The sequence below is a fragment of the Plectrocnemia conspersa genome, unplaced genomic scaffold, assembly GCF_051122295.1.
Source record: "Plectrocnemia conspersa isolate PC_06_02 unplaced genomic scaffold, ASM5112229v1 ptg000001l, whole genome shotgun sequence".
In the NCBI taxonomy this organism is placed as follows: Eukaryota; Metazoa; Arthropoda; class Insecta; order Trichoptera; family Polycentropodidae; genus Plectrocnemia; species Plectrocnemia conspersa.
The window spans coordinates 29,468,218-29,492,850 of NW_028277165.1; the positions used below are offsets into that span (position 1 = coordinate 29,468,218).

Sequence of the window (24,633 nt, forward strand, 5' to 3'; positions counted from 1 at the left end):
CATTTTTATATAGTACGGAGTAGTTTTACTTTTTCTGTGAAACTATTTTCTTCTATTTATTTTGACATATACAACCGTTGGCTTTGTATGATTTCATCTCATTTCCACTTTCATCCCCGCGGTATGCATTCGCCTCTCCGCGATTTAATAGTCCATTCAAGGAAAGAGATTATGGAGAATGGAGTAGGGGAGGAATGCGACGTTTTGAAATAAATGAATGGAATGCATTACATTATTATTTATGCCCTCCAAAGCTTACGCTTTAATATAAATTTGAATAAGTAACGGAGCGACCATTTAAAAAATATCTACTACTATCTTTTTATATCATATACATACATACACTTATATATACAGTAAAACCTAAAGCTGTGAGATAATAAATTAAAATATTAAAAAATATTTGTGAATTTTATAAGAATATTTTTTGTTTTTGGTACGAATCAACTGATTTTTTATGGGAAACTTGCTTTGATGTAAGAGTGTTTTTAAGTACGAGCACGTTTCTGTAACGAATTATGCTCGTATACTAAGGTTATATTGTACATATATCTGCATAAAATTGATCATCATCAAAACAAATTTTTGGAATAATGAAATCTCTTTTATAGTATACAAGTTTCGATACAAAATTCATCTATATTTTAGCTTTTGATAAAGTACAATATATGAAAATTATGAACTGATGATATCTAAAGATATGTAATAAGGCTCTCTAAATTATTGCAAATTTAGGTTACTCCCATAGAACACAATTATTCTCTACGAGCTTTTGAGTTAAGCTCCAATTGTAGTTATTTGTCTTAAGAGCAATGAGTTCATCCTTTGTTAGGTCAGCATCTTAGATGCAGTTTATATAAGAAAGCAAATAGTATCAGAGCTAGAGCTTAGCTTTTGTATATATTAAAATATAAATTAGCTTAACACTATTTCTGTAATGTTTTTAGGTACTCGCAAATATTACTTTCTTAAAAAAAATACGACTAACTAACATTAAGAAGCATGCAAGAATTTTGGCCTATACTCTTATATTTTAGAGTCATAACTTCAAGAAATATGTAAATCCAAAAAAGCTTGTAATATTTAGTTGCATTTATAATTAAGACTTCAGAAAATTAAATTACCAGATGTAATTTTTTCTATAAGATATATGTGTGCAATGTTATCTATTTAACCTTGATGATAAAATGTTACAAATTATTAATCCTTTTTCTAAAAAAGTAAAAAAAATATCCAAGCGCTTTAAAAGTCAATGTACAATTTAGGATAGAAAAGCAAATTATTATCTATTATTTCTAAACATTTTTTGAAAATATAATAATTTAAATAACCGCATATTTTATAATAAAGTAATTAGCTCTTACAGCTGTTCATTTTTTTGTTGTAAAAATATATTGCCAGCGAATGCCTGTGATAAATACAATGAATTATAACGACTTTTTTTAAAAGAGTAGCAAAATAAAATTTATTATTAAGCATCGCAGTATCGGTATAAAGATTAAACGAATAAGAATTCTTCTTTGGCGTCAGTATGTATAATATAATATAGTACATACGTAGCGAACAAAAACAATAAATTCTCGATATCGCGTAAAATTCTACCTGGCCGTTCCTCTTTATTCTATGTACGAAGGACATAGAATAAATATTTAAAAACATACTGACGTTAATGTACACTGACGTTACATACAAAAAATTAATGAATGGAAAATTAAAATATACAGTTTTTAGAATATGATGACAACCCTTGACTATATCTCTTAAAAGTGAGCAAGGAATCTGGAAATACATCTAATTAAGTTCACGCTTAAACTTTATAAGTATATCGCGAAACTCAGGTTCAAAAGGCTTGCTGCCATTGCGGCCTTAAAACATATATTTATCAAAATATGTATATGAGCATACAATAAGAGATTAAAATTTAATTAATTAATGACCAGTGACAATATTTATTTTTTCGAAATGGAGTATCACTAGTAATTTCATATTTTCAAAACAGTTATTCAAAATAAAGCAATAAAAATAATATATAACAAATCTTTCTGTGTTAATCTTAATTTTTTTAATATTAAAAATTAAAAAACATTGCCATAAATACACAGAAAAATACTATAAGATTATTACGCGATATCATATTAATCATCAGTAAGAAATAAGACCAAATTTAAATTTAAGTATGAACATAAAATTTCTGAACACATCTTACTTTTGGGTTTAAATTAATTTTTATTTTCTGTTAAATAAATAGTCTCAAGTTTATTGATTTTTTAATTTAACTTTGTAAAAGGTTTTTGTATATTTCTATAATTTAACTATTTCTATTTTAATTTTGTATATTATATTATACTAGATAATAGTTATTAACCAGCAACTTCTATTTAATTGTATGTATTTTACTGTACTTTAAAATTTAATAGGCTAGTAATTTAAATGCGAAAGCTAACTCGTTGTGTTTTGCTTTAAAATATATTTTAAGACTGAACAACAATTTTTATAAATATTTTGTTGTAACATGACAGACGTAAGACCAATGCGTTACAAGTTAAACAGTACAATTAATTCGAGCTTACGGACTACGCGATTTTGCCATTTAAATTATTTATTGTAGAACGTATTACAAATGATAGAGAATCCGCTTGTGTTTGTTAAACATCGTTTGGTATTATACAGTAAGCAACTTTATAAGATGCTAAAAAGTTTTGAAAGTGACACTGCTTTTTAAATCTAAACCAAAGTAAGCAAAATATGAAAACGCGACTCATATTATAATATAAGAAATAAATATAAAAAACTTTTTCCCGAAACGTATTAACTTTTACAGCTTATATCCAAAGGCAAGATACAAGGAAGAAAACGACCAATAAGAAGAAGAACAATTTCCGACAGTATTTAAAAAGCGTCATTTCTTTATTTGGGACAATAGTAAACACGAGAAATGTAGCTAGAAAGATTGACTTTGTTCGATTATGGATAATGTACTTAAGAAAGATAGACAAGATCACTGTTATTATATGATTAGAAAAATTGGGAGGAAAATAAGTTTATTGGAAATGTTGTAGTAAATACAATGAAAGTTTTATTTGGCCTCATATTAATTATTATGCAACGATTTAACATATGCTCAATGAAGCATATAAATAGGGCGATAAAAATAGTATTAAATAAATATAGATTCACTATTTGTATTGATTGATGATTCACAATGATATGTTCCTCTGTATTATTTTATATATATATGCCACATTTTTTAGTTGAATACTAGTAAGTTTGAAAAATATCAGTTTAGTAAAATAACATTTTAATTAAAATAGCTTTGATTCTTAATTTTAGAGCCAAATTCTTAAATCAATCAATAAAAAAAATTATAAAAAATAAAAAAGTATAATTAATGACCTAATTATAAATAACAAGTACGTTAACCTTAGTATTCTAAAACCTAACGTGGGCAATTGAATATTTCTTCAGTAGTGAAACTAATATCTACTCTTGTCATAATTATGCCCGAACATGATTGATTCATCGCGTGTCAAGGACGCTTTTTTAGAGTCAATGATATGTTTTTTATATATCCTTATTAAGAAACTTGTTCCGCCCGACGTAGATCAATCACAAGCGATTCTGTGTCATCTGTTCATTAATCTCCTTCACCGAGAACAATGGTGTACAGATTTAAGCGTACCTGCCTGCAGAGTGTATTCCTTCCCGAACTTCTTCGACTCGATCAGCAGAAGAACGCCCGCCGCCATATGAATCCCATGAGCCAGGATGTTCACCAGCAAAGCAACCAGCATCACTAACCACCCCCAACCTCCTTCTGGATAATAATGCCTGGTTAGAGTGACTAAAGGCCGCACTTCTCCAAGTAGACTCCTAGTTCCAGCTTGCAGAACTTGTTGAAGATCCCTCAGATCTTTAACATCGTGGAACTCGTGAAATTCGTGATAGTCGTGAAGGTTGTTTTCTCTATGATCCGATCCAGAGAAAGAGTCAGAGCAAAGATGAGGCAAGCTTCTAGTTCTCCTGGGAGCAGGGACCACTAAGCTCACTACTGCTCTGTCATCCGAAGAAGAATCTTCCAAATCCATTGTAGTATCGAGCTTATTTCTTGGAGCTATGGCGCGAGAATCGAATGCGTAGACGAAACAGGACAAATCCAGACATTTTGGTGGTCTTGGACACATTTTTTAAAATGCACATTTTATTATGTTTTGAGCGAGTTGCGTGTAGAGATCCTAAAATGAGTTCATTTTTAAGTATGAGACTAGCATTTAAATTAATCAGAGGCCCACACGATTGAGATTATGTATGAGATAGGAATTCCAGTTCAACACTCGGAACGAGTCTTGGGTCACTAGATCATTTGTGATCATGATTGTGATATGACAAGGTATTATTAAAAGATCGAAGAAAAGGCGGACATTAAGCCTCATTTTAAGAAACAACTTGACATGCTACATATTCTACAGTAATAATAACATATTAAATATTTATAAAACAATAAAAATAATAATACTTCAAATAAAATATTTTTAACCAAATATGAATAACTTAGCTTTATACAAAATAATGCCAAATATATAGGAACAAATAAATCAAAGAGTAGTACAATTTCATTAAAGAATGAAAACGGTTCACGAAGTTGCTCTTAAAAAAATATATAACAATATTATTTTGGTATATGTTATTTTTATATTGTAATATAAAATTCGACTCAAAAGAACTGTCTTATAGCGAATATATTTAAGTGCCACTTGCACGATAAAATACGAAATTTGATACTAAGCAGCGAAATGAGTTTACACATCAAATTGCTTGTTCCTTTGAGTATCGCTACATAATGTAATAGCACGACAGATCAAAGATTTTGAAGATTTATGAGCTTTTTAAATTTGATTGCTATAAATCTCAGTAGTATCACGATTTCGATTAGCTCATGATTTAGGACTTGATATTTTTTTGAGAAGGAGGAGCTCGTGGCACCGTTCTCTGCGGGGAACGTTCGTTTTTGACAACTTACTGCCACTGCCATTTTTCTTAAGCGTCACATTTGAAAGCTAAACATGTTGAGAACCTCTAGTGGCGGAAGTGAGGGACATTCTTGCCAATTTCCATATCAAAACGATTTTTTTTAGCAATATAATCCAAATGATTTTTAGAAAATTTTCAACGATGGGAATCCGGCCAAATAGTGGTTTATCAAATGGCTTCCGCTGATTAAATATCAATTAGGACTGATCTAAAACATATGCTGAATCTAAACACGCATCAATCTTGTGATAGTGGTGTTAAAAGTGTGGTTCGCACCGTTGAATAAAACATTTAATTAATTTAACAGCCCGGACGCTTCATATGAGTATGTATAATTAAAATGCGTGACTGGAGCGATTTTCACGCCTGTAAACCTTTATATGAAACTAAATATAATGTTTGCTATAAAAATATTTGTATTAATAATGAGTTACTCCTCTTAATTCATGAGTTTGCTAAGAAAACTATAAGCTATTAATATATTTCAAGATAAATGCACTACTTTTAAAATAAATCTGAGCCACAACAGTTGGTGTACTTTATAGCTATTCGGTTTTTTATGACGCCTTGTTATTTCATTATTTTACACATATTATAACTATATTTATTCAGAAAGAATGATATTATTAGAAAAAAAAATGCCATATTAAATATATTACACATTAAAATAATTTAGACATCTAGTCTCTTAATAAAACACTTGAAAAGTCTATTTGTAAGTTAAATACTATTATATTTTAAATAATAAAATCTATAATAAATCAATCTTCGGTGATATTACTAATGTAGTTATGAAAAGTATAAATATTTTATGAACTTATATGAAATTTTAAGGAATATTTTCGTTCATATATATTTATAGTTTAAGTATGATAAAATGATCTATTTTATACAAATATATTTATTAGTGTAATAAATATTCAAGCATTTTAGTAGTATCAGTATATTTATTTAAAATAATACTCAACAGACATTTTTTGACAGTTCAAATTTTTCTCACTATAGAAAATTTTGTATATATTAATACCTTCACTAATTCATCCCATCTTTATTATATAGAATTCGTCAAATTGAATCTATACACGATATTTATTTTTAGTAAAAATAAATATTAAATAAATAAAATAATCAATCTGCCTTTATCCATATTTTAAAAATATTATTTTTCGTTGTGGATAATAATATAAAGGAAATCCTATCCCACGCATATCTCTGTATCATTGCAAGAATAAGCAAAAACATATTTTTCACGATGTTTGTTACGTATTTATATATTTTAAGAAATAAAAACGAATAGTATGTACGCACACTGTTTTTTTACATTACGTGTTTTTATCATAATTCACTATACACAAACACAATTGATTTTTTATCACATTGCTCAAGATAAACTATGTTTTCACTTTAAATTAATGGTTTTGTTTATATTTTTCCGTTTACATGGAACGCGTGTTGCCAGGTCGACTAAAAATTCGGCACTGTCGAAAATGCCTCCATGCTGCTTCACTACTAGTCTCACGTATTCTTCCAACACCCATACACGTACATAGTACATATATACATATATGTAATATGTATCACATATAGTTTTTGTAAATATATATACGTATATTAATATTATTAAAAAAATCGTATTTAAAATATTTTTATAATTATTTTGTTTTGTTTTGTTAATATTTTATTGTTATTTATGGTATCCGTAAATAAAAGAATCTAAATTTATTTATTTTGAATTTATCTTTTAAACAAGTGTATACATATATATTAGCATTATAAATTATATTTAAAAATAAATAACAAATTATAAATCTAAAAAAAAATACGATGTCGTTATCAAAATAAAAATAGGAATGCACAATATTCATAGCATACAGGACAATAACATTTTAATTTAACTTATATAAACTAATTATTAACAGATTATGTCGAGATCAGTCGTGTTTTTGATTTAGTTATGTAAAGATAATATTATGTATAAAAAAAAACTACTGTCACTGCTGAAAAATATAATTTTTTTAAGCATTGTAATGCTAAAATAACATTTTTATTTATTTGAAAAGAAAGCCACTAAATGTTATACTTATTTGCGAATTATTAATATAAAGAAATACACACGCGTCGAATGACAAAGACGTATATTCGAGGACAGGGGTTGAACATATGGCCTAATTCATAAAAGTAAATCCGTTCACAATCTGTCAAAGCCATTTTTTAATCATACTGCACAGTAATAATAAAAAAATATTATCTTGATTGAGCTTTTATTTTATATAAATAAAAAAATACCGAAAGAACAATTCAAAAGAGAAATCGTATTTTAAAAGATCACCTAAATATAAAGATTGCTACAGAAAGTTTTTTTAAGCTCTTAAGTGAATGTAAAAGCCAAGTATTTATGGTCAATATTTCTATTCTATATGTCTTGCTTAAACAATATATTGTTTTCATTTAAACGTATGGTTAAAAATATATAGCATGTTCATAATCCTGAAAAAACATTAGTTTTATTGGTTCGCGTAAATATAATGTAAGACCGGTAGATGATATACCGTTTATGGATTGCATCTCATTAAAAAAATAAACGCGTTGTATGAAAGGGGCGTATATTAGGGAGCGGGATTTGATCATATGATCAAATTGCTTCAATGAATCAAAGTCACTTTTGGGTTTTCATTATGATATTTAGTTTTAAAAATAACTTTTTTTATTATTAGTGTTTTTTTTTAATATTAATGATCATAACAACTAATTGTGATATATGATATATAATTAAAAAAATAAATATTTTATAATAAATTAAAAAAAATATATTTTGTCAAAAATATATAGCTATATGAATTTTTTTTTATAATAAATTTTTTTTGTAAATCTTTTTTTACAAAAATGTTGAACCTTTGTAGAAAAACATGTTTTAAGATATAATCTTTAAAAAATAATTAATACCTCTTACAAATATGCGTAAAAAAGATTTTTTTAAAAAGATAAAAAAATAAAATAAATTTTGGTAAAATATACTTACGGTAAAAAAAATAGGTTGTTTATGCTTAATATTTTAAAATAAATTAAAAACTTTAGTTGACGTTATTTAGAAGCATAATACATTTTAGGTAAAAAGCTGATGATTTAGTTGAAATGTGTGCGTTATTTATAATTTAGAAACCTTTTTTAACTTGTAGAACCATATATCAACAATTATAATAGTATTATTTAAACAGGAGAGTTCATTAGGGGGGGGGGGGGAGATGAGGTGGCTCATACGTCCTAATTGGTAGAAATATATGCATTTACTATGAGTCAAATATGATAACAAAAAACATTTTAAAGGCTTAGCAAGAACCCGGACTTCAAAAAGCACTAAATTAAAAATAAAATCCGTGTCGCCTTTTCATTTTAATCCTTAAGCGCCAGGAGTTGAAAAGTGTTGTCTCAAAACATTGACGATTCTACAACACAGAATCATTTACTACCACTAAATTATGATCAACTGTAAAGTATGCTAATTGTTATTGCTATAGCATATGATATTGATTATTCAGTAACTGGAAAAATAATGATGTATTATTATTATATTTATTATGTTTAAATCGAAACATGTGTGTCGGGCTTTATGTAATATTCATATTAGCACAAGTGGATTGCTGTCATTACTTTCAATATAAACACACATCCGATTTATATAATGGTGACAAATAACGAATTTATAGCACTACCAATTCAATGCATTAAAGTTTATTATTCAATATGAAAATCTTAAATTTCTTCGATTCGAAGCTTATATATTTAGGCGTAATAAAACCTTTTATATTTTAACGACGGATTTAAGTTTCAACGTAGAGATAAAGAGGATCATCTTTATAGCTTATAAAAAAGATTAAGTTAAAAATATTTAGTGAATGTGAATTTATAAAAGTGTCTCTGTTGAAAAAAACAGCGATATATTGACGAAACTAATGTAAGAAAAGTGATAAAAAGTACGATAAAGAAAATTGACGAGAGTGTCAAGGGAAGCTCTTTCTTTTTTGCAGGCGTTGAAAGTTTCCTTTTGTTATTTTTTATCTTTGAAGAAAAATGTGAAAATATGTATTTTTAAATGAAGAAAAATCCTTATGTGTTTATTGAAGCTCCGCTGAACACTTTTGACACATTTCGTAAATAATTGGACCGGATACTTGTCATCTTTGATGTGGCAGAGGTGTAGTAATATGAAATTTTCAACATCTTCTTTCCAGGAATTCGATGAGAAAAAGTACAAATGTTCAGAAATAACCGAATTCGATCTCAGACAAAACCACACTCGAGAATCGGGTTTGTGGTCCTGTTTATTTTCGTATTTTTTCGAACTAAACAGGAATTTTAACAGGCAAATTATATTTGGAATCTTACAAAGCGTACCATTTAACGAGCTCAAGAAGAAAAATAAAGGATAACAATTACACACAGTCTCTTGCCATTTCAATCGCTTTCTTGTCGGGCCTTAACGAGCTTCGTGAAGAATTGAAGTGTTTTTGGAAGATGGCCGAGAAATTTTTCTGTGCCATCACTTAGATCATCTTATATTTATGCAAATTATGTTGAATGTGCCATAAAAAGTAGATCTTGCCATAAACTTGCTCTAGTCGATTTATTTTTTAGGTAACCGTCTTCTTATCCGATTGCAACATACAAGAGTTCTCAAAGCATCAGATTACATCTCAATATAATCTAAAATGTTGCATTCTTCGACTCTCATGCTACAAGATTCCATTTTATACAGTTCAGTGAAGAATATTATGGTACCAAATAAGACATTAAGGATAATAAGGACACATAAAATGTATATGTTTTGAGATCGGGATCTTAAAAGTTATTATATTATTATTTTATATGCTTTCAATAACTATTTTTAACTTTTACAGAATCGCATAATTACTAAAAGAAATAGACACGAAAATTTAAATAACTTACACTTTTTTAACGACATTATATAACATGGCTATTAAAATTATCTGACTTCATAAAATTTATATTTATAAAGAGTACAATAAAATTAATTTTGTAAGGGCCTGAACCATTTGCAAAATTTGTTATAATTTAAAAGATTAACGATCATTTCACCAAACGAAAAGAAAGATCTATAAGTTTAGAAAATGAGGCCACACATATTATATTAACATACCAATAGAAGAGAGGTCTAGTGACCAATAATTGGAAATATTGCACGTACCAATAATAGCGCATTTATCCCGAGACGTTAATCACTTATAAGTGCCACTTGTAAAATTACCCTTTGTAAAAAAGGTTGTACATAAAATATATTTTACCCGATAGTTGGGGTAGCTTTCTGAACCATTTTCTTAAGGTGTTTGTCTGTGGAAGGTTCATATGGCTGCGCAGTTTACGCTATGGTCATTTAAACCACATATTCAACTTATGAAAAGGAAAGAACAACTCATTGCAACGAAAGAGCGTAAATTGGCATATACCATATTTATTAGAGATTTCATCTCTCTGTAAGCATCCGCTCGTTAATAACCATAAAAAACCTTTGTGCATTAAAAATGGAATAGACAATGCGTCTGTCTTGCATAAAAACCACTATTGTATTCTATCCATTTCATAAATGACCTTCGAAATGTGCTAACTTTGAAGTTTCACTTATTTAAGGGGTGAACATATTTTGTTGGTCGAATTTGGTCAAATATTGTTCGTACCAGATGTTTGAAAAGATGCATATTTTCTCGGAAGATCGAAAGTATTTGAAAAACCAACAATTTTTTGCGATTTTCTATTACTCTAACCGGCCGGCGATTTTATTTTTGCTTTGGTGATCCAATAACTCGCTTCGATAAAAAGAAAATACGCATGGGAATCGGCAGAATGCAAAACGATTTAGGGCTACTTATCTATTTTGATAATACAAAAAGTTTTTTTTTGTTATTGGCATCCGAAGGGGCTTTAAGCAATTGAAAAATATCATTAATACAATTTTCCTACAATGACACCATTTAAAATTATACAGGCAATTTTACTTCTTTAATCTACAAACAAAGGTCACTCATAACGTTTTCTTTAGGCATTGTCACAAAGTAAAACGCTCTTTCATTATCTTTAATAGTTCAATAACTTTCCTATTGTACGGATTTATCAAGGCATTAGTTATTATAATATCAATTCTTAGCTTTTTATTACGTTCAAGGTAACTAATAATGACGTCGTAAATTCACATTTACGTCCATTGCAAAAAAACACGAACCACCCTTTATGGTCATCGTGAATTTTTTTCCTAAGAAGATCAGTTTACGATCAAAGTTCAGCAATCAATCATAGACGTTTGCCTTGTTTGAATTGTCTGAATCGGGTAGTAAATGTGAAGATCTGCTTTGTGGATAATATGGTAAAGAGTTTTTTTATTAAATTAATATTATACATTTATTGAAATTGGTAATCTTAAATAATTTGTCGGATTTTATTGCACTGGATTCTAATTTTGTAATTAGCATAATCTATTGAACATCAGTTTCCGGTTTTCTTGAGGTTCGTCCAAATCAATTATTATTAGTAGCGGTTGTTAAAGCAAATCGATCTATTTTTGTGCTATTTAATAAAAAAATATATTATGTGTTAGTGAATAATATAAAGTATTATCAGTCACCTGTTGATGATTTTAAAAATAATAAGAACACTACATTGAGTCTGAATATTTTAAACATATTTGAATATTCAAGTGCAATTTAATGGTTCAAAACTTTGCTAAATAATAATATATTCTAGTATCACTCCTCGCTGATAGGTGACTCAAACCGTTACAAATTTTACATGTCTCGTTAGGGCGGCATGTACATTATCATATTTATGCAAATGTGTCGTTACGCGATTTGTGGCGAGTGAGATGTGCAAAATGAGGTGGCACATAAATTTCGATATAAACTCGTATAAATCTACATAATGGACTCTGGTGTTACATAGAAAGGGTGTACTTTGGCGGCGAAATGGGGATAAATTGTTTTTGACGTTTAAAAATATATGTGACCGGATTACGCAGAACGAACGAATGCTTCCTTTGCCGTGATATATTATTTTTTTCCTTTCGAGAGCTTTTTCAGATAAGAGTGCAAATAGGATGAGTTATGCCCCAGGTGGTAGGCGTTCGAGATGTATCACGTTTACGAGGGTTGTTGTTGAATGAAATCAAACAGAAATATATTTTAATACAGCAGTTCCTGAATGACTAAATAAATATAGAGAAGCTGGAATAATATAGATTTGAAACATATATGAAACTATGAATATATAGGGAATCATTAGAGAAGGGAGGTGGGGAGAAGACAGGTAGGAGTATTTACCCCCTCCCTTGTATTTGACAAAAAAAAATAGAACCAACCAACCCAAATACAACATAATCAACGTATGCATAGAAAGTTAGAAATTACGTTACGCAACCGATCGAAATATTATAAGAAAACAATATAATATCTGAAATAAAAAAAACGATAAAAGAGCTAATGCAATAAGTAAATATTATGCTCAACATACTCATAATAGTTTTTTTCTAAAATTGAAAAACGACCGTTATACTACATATTGCCACTTGGAACGCCAACGGTCTATCGCAACATACACAAGAAATTAATTTTTAAATAATTAAAAACTTATTTATATGTTATAAATGATATTCGCTGTACTTCCTCGTCATGGTAAATTCTTGTGATCGCCAGGAAAATATTGCTAGAGTGCATAAACCGCCCCCTACACACCTTATATAGCCCTAATATTGTTTTTTTTCAACTTACTGTTTATACAGTTACAAGAAAATAAAAATAAAATTTATTAGTACGCACCTCTGTTCGAAACCTCTGCATAAGTCTGTTTTAAAGAGTTAATAAATTTTAATGGAGGTATATATAATAACGCAATGGGTTCACATCATTAGTCAATAATTATTTAATCATCATTCATATTTTAGCTATCAAAATATAAACAATCTTCTAATGTTCTTATGTTGAGTGTTTAAATGGTCATGTCTTTAGTTTTTAATGCGACTTTCGCTTAATTCTTAAAGTTATCGAACTTCGATTCGGCAAAGTTGACGAATAATCTTATCTTCACTAAACTTGTTACAAGCGTTTTTGCCGCTCGAACCGAAATGATAGTTAAAACTTTGCCGTCGAATTTTGTTTAAATTTGGTCATATATTGTGATGTAATAATTGAATTCCACGCGTGATATTCATAAGCGAAAATCTAGAATGAGGCGTGATTTAGGAGAAAAGTTTTATTATATAGGTTCGCGATGCGTGAAAATCCATGCTTTGAAATGAGTAGAGTCAGCGCGGATATTTGGATGTAAGTTTTTTTGGGAAACAGCGCGAACATACAGTGTTTTTTTGTCAAAGAAAAAATGAAATATGGAGAATGTGTATCATAAAAAATTCTATTGTAAATAAAAAAATATATATTATACGCAGAATCAAATTAAATTAGGGTATACAATTTATAAGGTCTGCTTTTTACCATCGCTCCTATGATTTTTTTATTGCTTTGTTGAATCTAAATAAATCAAAATCACTTATGTGTAAACGAGTCATATTAAAGAGCATCATAGCGTAAAAAGGTGTCGAATAACTATAATACATATACATCTGTAACTATTTCTACTACATCATATTATTTTTTCATTAAAGTATTTATTAAAATATAATTTAATTAAATAAAAAAATAATAACTATGTTATCATCTATATAACCCTGATAATATGTCTCAGCACTATTTTAATTAAATTAGCAGTGCTCTTTTAAATATTTCAAGGAAGTTCTTTGTTTTCAAACAGGTAATTGCACCATTAATTATTTTGCAACATCCTTATTAAAATGCCTACGTGACTATGAATATGCAGACATAAAGGAAAATTGCTAGGCAATTAGCGGCAATACTGTGAAATTTTATGAGGCGCCCAAACGTCTTCATCCCTAGGATCCACGGGACATCAAAATATCTTATCCCGTTAATCCTGTTTTCCGTAGCGAGGCCCGTCACCGTCTCTCCCAATAAAATCCGGTAACCCCTTAACGCCCGGCGGCCGTAAATTCGCAGAGAAATAATATAAAACGCGAGCGTATAAAAAGCGATTTCGAAAAACAGCCCCTAATTTTTACGACGCGTGTTTGCCTTATAAACCGCTCGCAGACCTTAGGGGATGATCCTCCGGATGCTGACAGTTTATATTTTCATTCGTTTTTACGCGTGTCGTAAGATGAGGAGTAAGGTCATCACTTGATCGATATAAATGTACATATTGTATACACACGTATATAAAAAAATATATTTTGTATCATACTGTATAAATTATATGGTAGATGGAGTAATTTTATTATATTAAGGAGACTTTATTTTACTATTTATCTACTTATGGGTTAGCAAGAAAATTAGATTTTTCATCTTGAAACTGTTTAAAATTTCTAAAAATAAAGCAAACATCAGAAACGGACAACCGTTGACGACCGTTAAATATTTACGATGTATGACTGTATGTGGTGCTCTCATTGCTTCGCATTCCATAGTGACGTTACGTAATTATAATTCGACAGCGTCTTTAGTGCGATCTCTAACTCTTTTTATAATATTCAGTCAATACTCTTAGATATTAATCATTGAACTTTCAAAGCAAAAGAAGCTGAGTGGTAATTATTTTATTACCAAATTAAATGCCAAAATATTACGTTTATGTCTGTACTAAAATAATACAACATGTTTATTTATTTATTTATTTATTAAAATTATAACCATCGTGACCTGACAGGCAAACCCAATGCGTCACGATAGTCAAAAGTACTAATACATCATAATACATACAAATATAAACAAGACAAAACAACAGACACAAATCACCTCAAAAGGTGTGCATTGTCCCATACGAACTGAACCAAAACTCCATATGTGCAAGAGAAAATGTCAATATTACTATGGACAGAATTGAGCAGATAAATAGCCTTAGCCAGAGAAGAGTTGGCAAGCGCTCCAGTTCTAGACTTAACAGGCAAGAATAGTGGACGCGACCGAGAACTATAACCACCTTCAGGAGCCCACATTTGAAGCTGCTCGAGCACTGAAGGATTGTCTACGATGCCCTTGAGCAATTTCCAGAAGTGTTTAATTACATAAACACTTCTGCGAGTCGACAAAGAAACGTATCCCAGGGCTCCCAAAATAAAAGCACTGGGAAACAAGAACGGATAATACCCGTATTCCTTCAAGTATAAATATCGAAGAAATTTACGTTGTACTTTTTCAAGCTTCAATTCATTACATTGATTCATTACGCCTGGGATCCAAATGATGGAGCTAGTTTCTAGTATGCTGCGGACTAGAGTATCATAAAGAGTGCGCAATACTAAAGTATTCCTGAAGTAACGCGCATTTCTCAAGATAAAACTGAGCATTTTTAAGGATTTGCTATGAGTCTCTGCAATGTGCTGGCTAAATTTCCAACGTTCTTCGAAAGTCACTCCTAAATCCTTAGTTGAAGAAAACCTTTCCAGTAAATATCCGCCTAGATGGTATGAATATTTTGCCGGCGTTAATGACCTTGAAAATGAAATTGTGTGACATTTCTTTACACTGAAAGGCAATTGGTTATAGCAAGCCCATTTCCATATAGAGTTGAGATCCTCCTGTAGGTCGAGGGAATCAGAAATCGAATGCATTTTCTTGTAAATTTTCAAGTCATCTGCATATAATAAACAATCTGAATGCTCTATTGCTGTTTCTATGTCATTAATGAACAATAAAAACAACAATGGACCCAAATTGGATCCTTGAGGTACTCCAGTAGGGGTCTTATATCGTTCTGAAAAGGAGTTATTATACTTGACGAATTGATATCTATTGGTCAAGTAATTTGAGAATAGATTTATGAGATCTTCAGAAAACCCGAAATTAGATAACTTTTTTACAAGTAAAACATGGTTAACTTTATCAAATGCTTTTTCAAAATCTGTGTATACGACGTCCACTTGTACACCAGAGTCCAATGATTTTGAAACATAGTTAGACAAAACCATTAGATTAGTGACAGTGACAAAACATATGTCATCATTACGTTTAAAGAAGCAACGACCAGAAAAGTAGGAAAGTTTAATACAGATTTTTCATTAAAAAGCATTTTTTTCGTAAAAATGAAAAATGTAAAAGAGTATAACTAAAGTCAGTTTAATTGTAGTTTATTTATAAATTAATAAAGAAAAGCTATTTACCAATGATAATTTATTTAAGTCATGTTTGATTGTTGCAGTCGAAAGAATATATATATGTACATGGAAAAAATATATATCAATTATAAACATAACCCATTGTTTTCCAATCGATTAAGCTATAAGCATTGAACAAATATTGTACTAGCATTTGATTTGTACGGTTCTTTTCTTTGTTTAATCGTGTAAGATTTCTCAATCTCTCGTCAAAACTTTTTATTACTTTCGCAAACTCTGACGATAATGTAAAATTGATTCAATGGACTGAATTTCCATTATTCAGATCCCTCAAACAATTTTATTTTATTACACATTTAATAAAATTAATTAATTCAATTGTGTATTTTTGTTACCGTTTCAGGGTTATTGCTAAGCTTCTGTGAAAATTTTACGACACACGCGTAGTATAATACGGAACATGAAATAATTTTCGCCGGTTCTCCTATTATTGTGTTTGTATGTGTCGAATAAATTGAACGCCACTTTACGACGACCCTGTGTACACGGTGTTTTGCGGTTTAATGTAAATATTATCACAATTTCCGATCGTAAAAGGGAGCGTGGGCTTAGTAGTGATGCCTTCTTCTCAACCTTTCACACCTAACCAAAATTCAGCGAAATTTTTATGGTGGAAAACCGCTTATATTGTATTTTAAATTAATAAGAATATGCTATAATTATTATTTAAATTAAATAACAAGTACATTTTAAAGTGACCATTAAATACAATTAAATTTATTTATTGCCTCTAATGAATAACCGAATGGACTCACATTGCAGTTGATAATGGGTGAAAGTCTTTACTTTCACACATCATTAAAACAATTCCATTTATAGATATGTAGTTTAGAATTTATAAAACCTATCAATACAATTTATAAGGAAAATCTAATTAGACGTAATGCACTTCATTGTTTATTTATGTAGGTGTATGTATTACATTTTAAAGATTTAATAATGTGTGAATGTATTTTAAAAATTAATATATATGTGCATATACATATACTACATATATATATATATATATATATTATTTGGATATTGAATTGCAAAAATAGGTTTTCGTGCTTTTGTGAAAAAGGCTTTAGTATTTGATCCTCTTTATTATTCAATATACTTCGCTATGGTCATCCATCATTGTGAGATGTTTCTTGGAGGGTCGGGGGTCAAATGCGAGGTGCGAATTTGTTATATAAATTATGTTTCATAGGTCAGGTGGATATTCATAATACACAATATCGTGTGAATGTTCATATAATATGAAATTCCTCAGCACTGATTAATTAATAATAAATAATTTTTATCATTAAAAAAAGTATTGTAAATATAATTTAGTAATAAATAATCTGCTTAAATGTATATAGTAAGGAACAGAATCAAAATCACCCTCAAAATAAATGACACATTGCTCTTTAGTATAATATATTTAAATTATATAAGATATTATTTACTAACAAAGTAAATTTTTGAGATTTTACTATGAAAAGCAATGAAGATAAATTAATTTGTAATATTTAAGTAATAACTAGCATACGATCCATACGATGTTTTAACCCGTCTTTACGAAGTTACCATGACATAAATCATAGGTTCAATTGTCTCAATGAAAGCGCCCAAAAGTGCAAAGACAAAAAAAGCACGCCAAGTGCAATTCTATGTCATGATTTAAATTTTTGTATAGTTTTCAATTTTACCTTATATACGTAAGGCAATCCAAAGAAATCGATTAAAATTGTTTAAAAACACTGCTACAATTTTACATCACGATAATGCATTAGCTCATAGCATGACTTTTTAGCCAAAACATCGTATTCAATAGACAACAGACGTAATGGTTTAAAAATATTAGCTTGGAATGCAAACGGACTTGGAGAGAGACAGTGTGAACTTAATTAATTGTAAATAAACGAATACATAGATTTAGCTCTAATAACTGAAATGCATTTAAAGGCTTTGATAAAAACAAATTTTGCTAGTTATAAATTATATAGGTATTATCGTATTATTAGAACTGCAGCTGGAACTGTAATATTTGTAAAGTCAAAAATAAATTCCAAGAAAACCACTTAAAATTATTACAATAACTTAGGTCACAACAAAATATTTCATTAATAATCACTTTAAATGCTTTAAATGCTAACTAACGTATATGTATGTATAAAATAAAAATATGTTTATATTAAAAAAATGAAAAAAAATACTTAAAAATGTAATTTTTGTCAATGCAAACATCCACCAAAAATAAAAAAGGAAGTAAGAGACCATGGTCTAGAAATGCAAAGAAAATTAGATACTATTGTATATATATATAACAAACTAAATCCTGCATTTTTTTACTGTTTGTAAAGACAATAAAACATTTAAAGAATAATGTTGTACAATAAAGTATCATAAAATAGATTAAGGCAATATTACAAAGTGTGCTTATAACTATTCCAAAATTGTATTATTTCTGAAGAGGACCATATAAATTTGCACCATCTAAAATTAAAGAAATACTTTTATAGGTATACTCGTTGACGCGACTTCAGAAAATCAAATCATAGCACACACTGTTGGAATTTGGTCGGAAAAAATGAATAATATTTATAATTTCGTATGTATCTTAAATCGTTTTTTGGATATTTTTTTATTAAAAGTGAATCGGTTGCATTATTTTCCTATCAGAGAAGAAAAGCATGCTCTAAGATACTGCGTATTAGGCGATTATACAAGGCATACAGTGTCTGAGAGCTCAAGACAAATCCTAACTTTTTAGGAATCTTTATTGCATATGTTTTTTATATGCTGATACAATCTGTAGTCTGCTTGAAATAGGACACCAAAATCCGTTATCACTGTTTTCCGATGAAACACGTTACATTTTAAATGGTGTTCTTGCTCCAGAGTAAATCATGGATTGACATTTTTAATGCTTTGAAAACTATTTTGATAGCTATGAAAAGTAATAATTTAGAATTACGAATTACTTTTATATTATCATTAATATACAGTAATGGTTTTAAGTCGTCGGGGTGTAGATAATATTTTAATTGGATAGTATTAAATCACCTGTCATGTATAGCTCCTCTACGACAAACTTCTGCCTCACGCTGCGAATCAGCACAGCATACGACATCTGCAGTCCGTGAACCAGCAGCTGGACCAGCAGCGCGCAAGCAGTGATCGTCCATCCCCATCCGCCTTCTGGATAATAGTGCCTGCAGAGTAGCCTCCTGGCAACTAGTTGAGCTGCTAGGTGCACCTCGTGTGGCGCCTTCGCCCTTCTCCCTGGAGGCACCTCGATAGGGTAGCATGTCTCGGGGGCCCCATTCGCCGAAGGCAAGCAGGCCCCGGCCCCTTGGAGCAGTGGCCAAGAGCGGGAGCGACACAGCGACATGCGCCAAGGCACTGCACTAGGTCCGATACTCTTTTCGGTGCATCACTTTAACGGATTTTTACACTCGGTGGACATTTCCATTTCGTTAGGTTTAAATGGCGTTTGATGCATATTTATATATAGTATCTAAATTGCATATATTAACCGTTGATTTTCACTAAAAATATAATTAGGTATATAAAGCTGAACTTAATTAATTATTATTATAATATATTTAATAATCTTTCATCGCTGATGTAACATGACATTTGACACAAATATATTTACATATTGTTAATTATTAATTTGTCACTGACGCAAATCTGTCGATTGTTATCTGGTTGTAAATATACTTTAGTCAATATTCGATTGCAGATTAAATGACGTGTGGTTCGGATTTAAAACTCGTTCCTAATCGGATAATCAGTTTTATGACCACTTCAATCATATGACAAGTTGTTTTAATTATATTTGCGACAATTATACATTAATATCTTAATCTGATTGAGTTTTAAAATCAAACAAGTAGTTAAAAGTATTCATTGTTTGTGTTAAATTGAGCATAGGTATAATATTTATTTATTATAAATAAACGTATTTAATAAAGGAACGTTATACCATTGAGAGTGTTTTGCGGTTCATTAAGGATATTAAACTTTTACGATGTGGCTTTTGTATAAAATAAATATATTGATACCGATACAATAAGACAATAAAAAATATATTAATGGTCTATATTCAGTAAATATTATATTTGTGGTTGAAAAATAAAATTAAACATTATTTTTAAAACCAAGATACATATCATACAATTAAATTATGATTTTTGGGGGACTCGAGAATATTTTATATTGAATAAAATATTAATATAAATAGATTTTGAATTTTTTTATAGCGTCAGCCCAATGTGTTATGATAGGGTAAAAACAATCAGCAACTACTAAGTAAGTAGTAAAACAAAAGTCTTTATTTATTTTAATTTAAAATTATAATTTCAAATACAATCCGTGAGATTAAGAAAATCTAAGAAAACCTAATATAGGATGATCGATTTAAATTATAATTATATGATAATCAATAATTCCGATTTCACATACACAATAAAAATTAAGAATCACTTGAGTCCATATGTGATTCAAGCCCAGGTTTTTCAGGTATAAGTCACTGATTTATACCACTGGTCTATCGTGTTGGTTAGCATACTATATATAACATCCATAAAAAATAGTCGATACCTTAATCTTTTACGCACAGTCACTTTTACATATGGTCTGTGTCTCACTTTTTACTATTACATAACAATGCATTAGGGAATATATGGCAACGTAATGGTTTGCTATTTTGCCTTTTACGTGAAGAGAAATGAATAACAGATTAAAAAAACATGTCAGCTTGTATTTTTATCGGTAATTTGATTATATATATATCTACAGATAGTTTATCATATTGTTCAAAGTTTATATTTAGCATTTTGCATTTTTAATGGTCATTCCTTAGCATATTTAAACTGGAATAAATTATATCATTAGTAATATACAATAGTATTTTAATGTTATATGTTTTTCAGTATTAACTGTTCAAAAATATTTTAATTTAAGCGAATGAATTTTTAGCGTTGATAAACGTCCGTTAATAAATCCAAAGTAATTGTTCGCGAAAGATTAATGCTTTTGGGAAAATCTTGATTTTTCAATCCATTTCCTCGTATCTCGTGGACCGTAGTATTTTTGCATATGTGCTTTATATACATTTTATCAGGTGAACAGTGATTGCTCGCTTCTCGATTGATAAAGTGGATTCGAGTTCTTGTTTTACACTTGGCTGGCTTCAATCACAGTGATTGAAACGCATAAATATACGATATTTTCCCAGTAACACCCATTTCAAGTAATAAGGGGTTCTCTTTGAAATACGATAATCTATGTTTTGTAACGAGTTGGATGTGTAAAAGCCAGATAATCTCCACGAAGGCACCGAACACTGTCCAGAAGAGGAAATTGGACTGTCGGCTGAGTGTTTGCCGAATGTTGATCTTGTGTTTGGATTCTGCGCTGGACCGGTTTTGATTGTTACGAAGAATAAAAACATACAGAGCCAGCGTGTGAAATAGATTTTTTGTTTATAATTCATATAACGATTCAATAGTGATTCACTATATAATATTTTATTTTATTTTACATTGAAAAAAATTCTTGCAAAATAATGACATAAATTTGGCTGCACTCTAATATTATATATGCTATGAAAAAAAATTGTTTCATGATAAAAATGCCTTATTAAAAAAGATTATTTTTTTATACAGTTTATATATGTTCATAGTTTACAGATAAATCCAATAGTCGATTATCAAAGCAATGCATAAAATAAAATATAAAACATGAACATAAATTTGGTTACTATTTAAATGAACTAATTTAAACCAACCGACATATTTTTCTTAATGGCACAAAATACTTATTATTTAAATAGAGAGATTATTTATAATATATCTATAATTGTAAGACGTTAATTTTTGTAATATTATTTGAATAAAATTACCCCAATATTATATGATTTTTAATAATGCATTAATTAAAATTTACTGCTCTTTAAAGTTGATCGTCTATTTTAATTATTATTTAAATAGTAACGGTTAGAATCACTGGTAAATCGAGCTATTTTAATACATTTATCAATCAGAGAAAAAACACTTTTAAATAATCTGTCAATTAGAGCCAAGATAAATAAACTGTTCTTTACTTCAAAGCGTTTAACAGTTCAAAAAAAAATCTGACTGATGGAATTCGACGATTACACCAGTTAGACGAGTCTCAAGGAAATGTATCGATATAAAAGCAATTAAGCTACTTTGTTTTGAGCAAATTATCCCATTCAAATCATAAGTAATAAGCGATCCTGAATAAACAATATTGAATTGCACAAATTGCGCAAAACAAAGACTTAACGACCATAAACTTTATTCTTAAGCCGAAGGGCAAATGATATTTGTGTCGTCGTTTCAGAAACGGCTGAAGTTTTGGATTTTGGATAATAATTATTAATCGTGATCTGGGTGCGTTAAAAAAATGTCGATTTCCTGATTGAAATAATAATTTATTTGATTTTGAACAGTGAGCACCGTTAGATAAAAGCGTGAGGGGCCAGACCTCATTTCCGAATCTTTGGTACCCTGTGGAGAGAGAGCAAAAAATGTGTATCGAAAAGAAAATAGACGTAAACGCCACTGGACATAATATATCTCACTGCGTGATTATTAATTAATACTGGGCGATCTTTATAATTCACATGTGAATATGTAAATATATTTAATGAATTGACTATTCATAAATCATTATTCCATATATTGAGTCGTTTCATTAAATTGAAGTATTGCCTCAATATATTTCAATTAATGACTTTAAAAGCACATTATGATCAGACACACATATATTATATAATTAAACCCTTTATTTTATTTTGTACTAATAAAAAATCATACGAAAAAATAATATAAAATATGATGAAAAAAATATTTGTAACAAATATAAATTTATCGATTAATTTCAGTATGTAGCAAATATGCTACAAGAATCAATTATATATTAAATTAACATTAAATATATAAAAAAATAATACCAATCAAAATAACAATGTAGATATGAATTATGAATACAGAGCATGTTCGAATAACTATGTTATATCACTAACTTAAATTAATAAAATGTGTGGAGAAAATTAAAAAAATATTAAAATGTGTGATTTTTGGCCCATTGTGTAGCAAATAAAAATATACATATATGCTATAAAATATATATTAAATCTTCTGTATTTAAATAAATAAATTATTCAAAAAAAATTAAGCTATATAAATATATGAAAATAAAATATATATTTTGTTTTTAAAATAATAACAGAGCTACATTTACTAATACTTTGTATAAAATACAACATTATTGTTCTCATAATAATATGATTAATGAAATATTTTTTTTTTTATATTACAAAAATAACCAATTATTATTAAAATGTATAAAATTCATACATTTTTTAATGAAAATTTAATGTCTTAAAAACTTTTTCATATCAACCTAAAAATAGTGTGTCTAAGCGTTGATTTATCGACACTCTTTTTTTAAAATATATGAAATACTCTACTTCAAAGTTTAGAAATTTCACCTTATTTTCATGTGTAATATTTGATTCTAATCATTTAATAACATTAAATTATGTAAAAGCTAGTATTAAAAAACATTTCTTTGTACAGATATATAAAAATAAAAATTATTCCTACTTTTTCATGTATTAATAATGTGTATATGAGTTGAGAATAGTTATAAGAAATTTAATTGAATTTAATAAGTTCAAGAAATTATTTTTTTAAAGACATTCTGAGCCTTGCTAAATACAAATATTTATAACACACCATTTTTAATAAATAATTAGCAAACTTTAAAATGCACTACCTAAGTTTTTAATCTAGAAATATATATAATATTTTTTATTCATATTTAATAATAAAATAACAGATAATACATATTAAAGGTGAGATTGCTACTTTTTAGTCCTAATTAAGTGTTATTTTTTCGAATGAAAGTATTATATATTTTGTGGGTTATTTTATAAAAAAATGACTTTCATTAATCTGAAAATATATAGCGTGGCAAAACGTTGATTTTTCAACGTACTTTTTCAAATATACTGCAATAAAATTGTATATAATACAAATCCCTTAATTAAAAAAATATAAATATCACATTAATTTTTATGAGAAATATCTAATTACTTTTATGCTATAACATATTGTATTATATAAAAATCCAGCGTTATTAAAACTTTTCTTTGTACAAAGAAGTGTTTAAATCCTAAAATATTTTTAAAGTAATTTATAAATTAAATTATAAATAATTAAATAGCAAATAATAAATATTTAAGATGACACTGCTACTTTTTAGTCTGAATTAAGTATTATTTTTTCTAATGAAAATATTATATTTTGTGGGTTATTTCATAAAAATATTACTTTCATCAATCTGAGAGTTTAAAG

At 28.6% G+C, this 24,633-nt stretch overlaps 1 protein-coding gene across 7 annotated transcripts in view; it reads right to left on the minus strand.

Moving 5' to 3' along the window:
* The window catches only part of LOC148239552 (monocarboxylate transporter 12-like), a 192,603-nt gene that overhangs the window by 41,554 nt on the left and 126,416 nt on the right, over nucleotides 1-24,633 (minus strand). For 2 of the 7 annotated variants that reach the window (XM_088197250.1, XM_088197242.1), the window contains exon 2: nucleotides 19,304-19,788. The exons of 2 other annotated variants lie outside the window; for them this stretch is intronic. In XM_088197250.1, the coding sequence (XP_088053376.1) occupies nucleotides 19,304-19,631 (328 nt within the window). In that variant the 5' untranslated portion in view covers nucleotides 19,632-19,788. Of the gene's footprint in view, nucleotides 1-3,679; nucleotides 4,233-6,336; nucleotides 6,512-19,303; nucleotides 19,789-24,633 lie in introns of those variants that run through there. 3 more of the 7 variants (XM_088197217.1, XM_088197234.1, XM_088197225.1) reach the window with 3 other exon arrangements.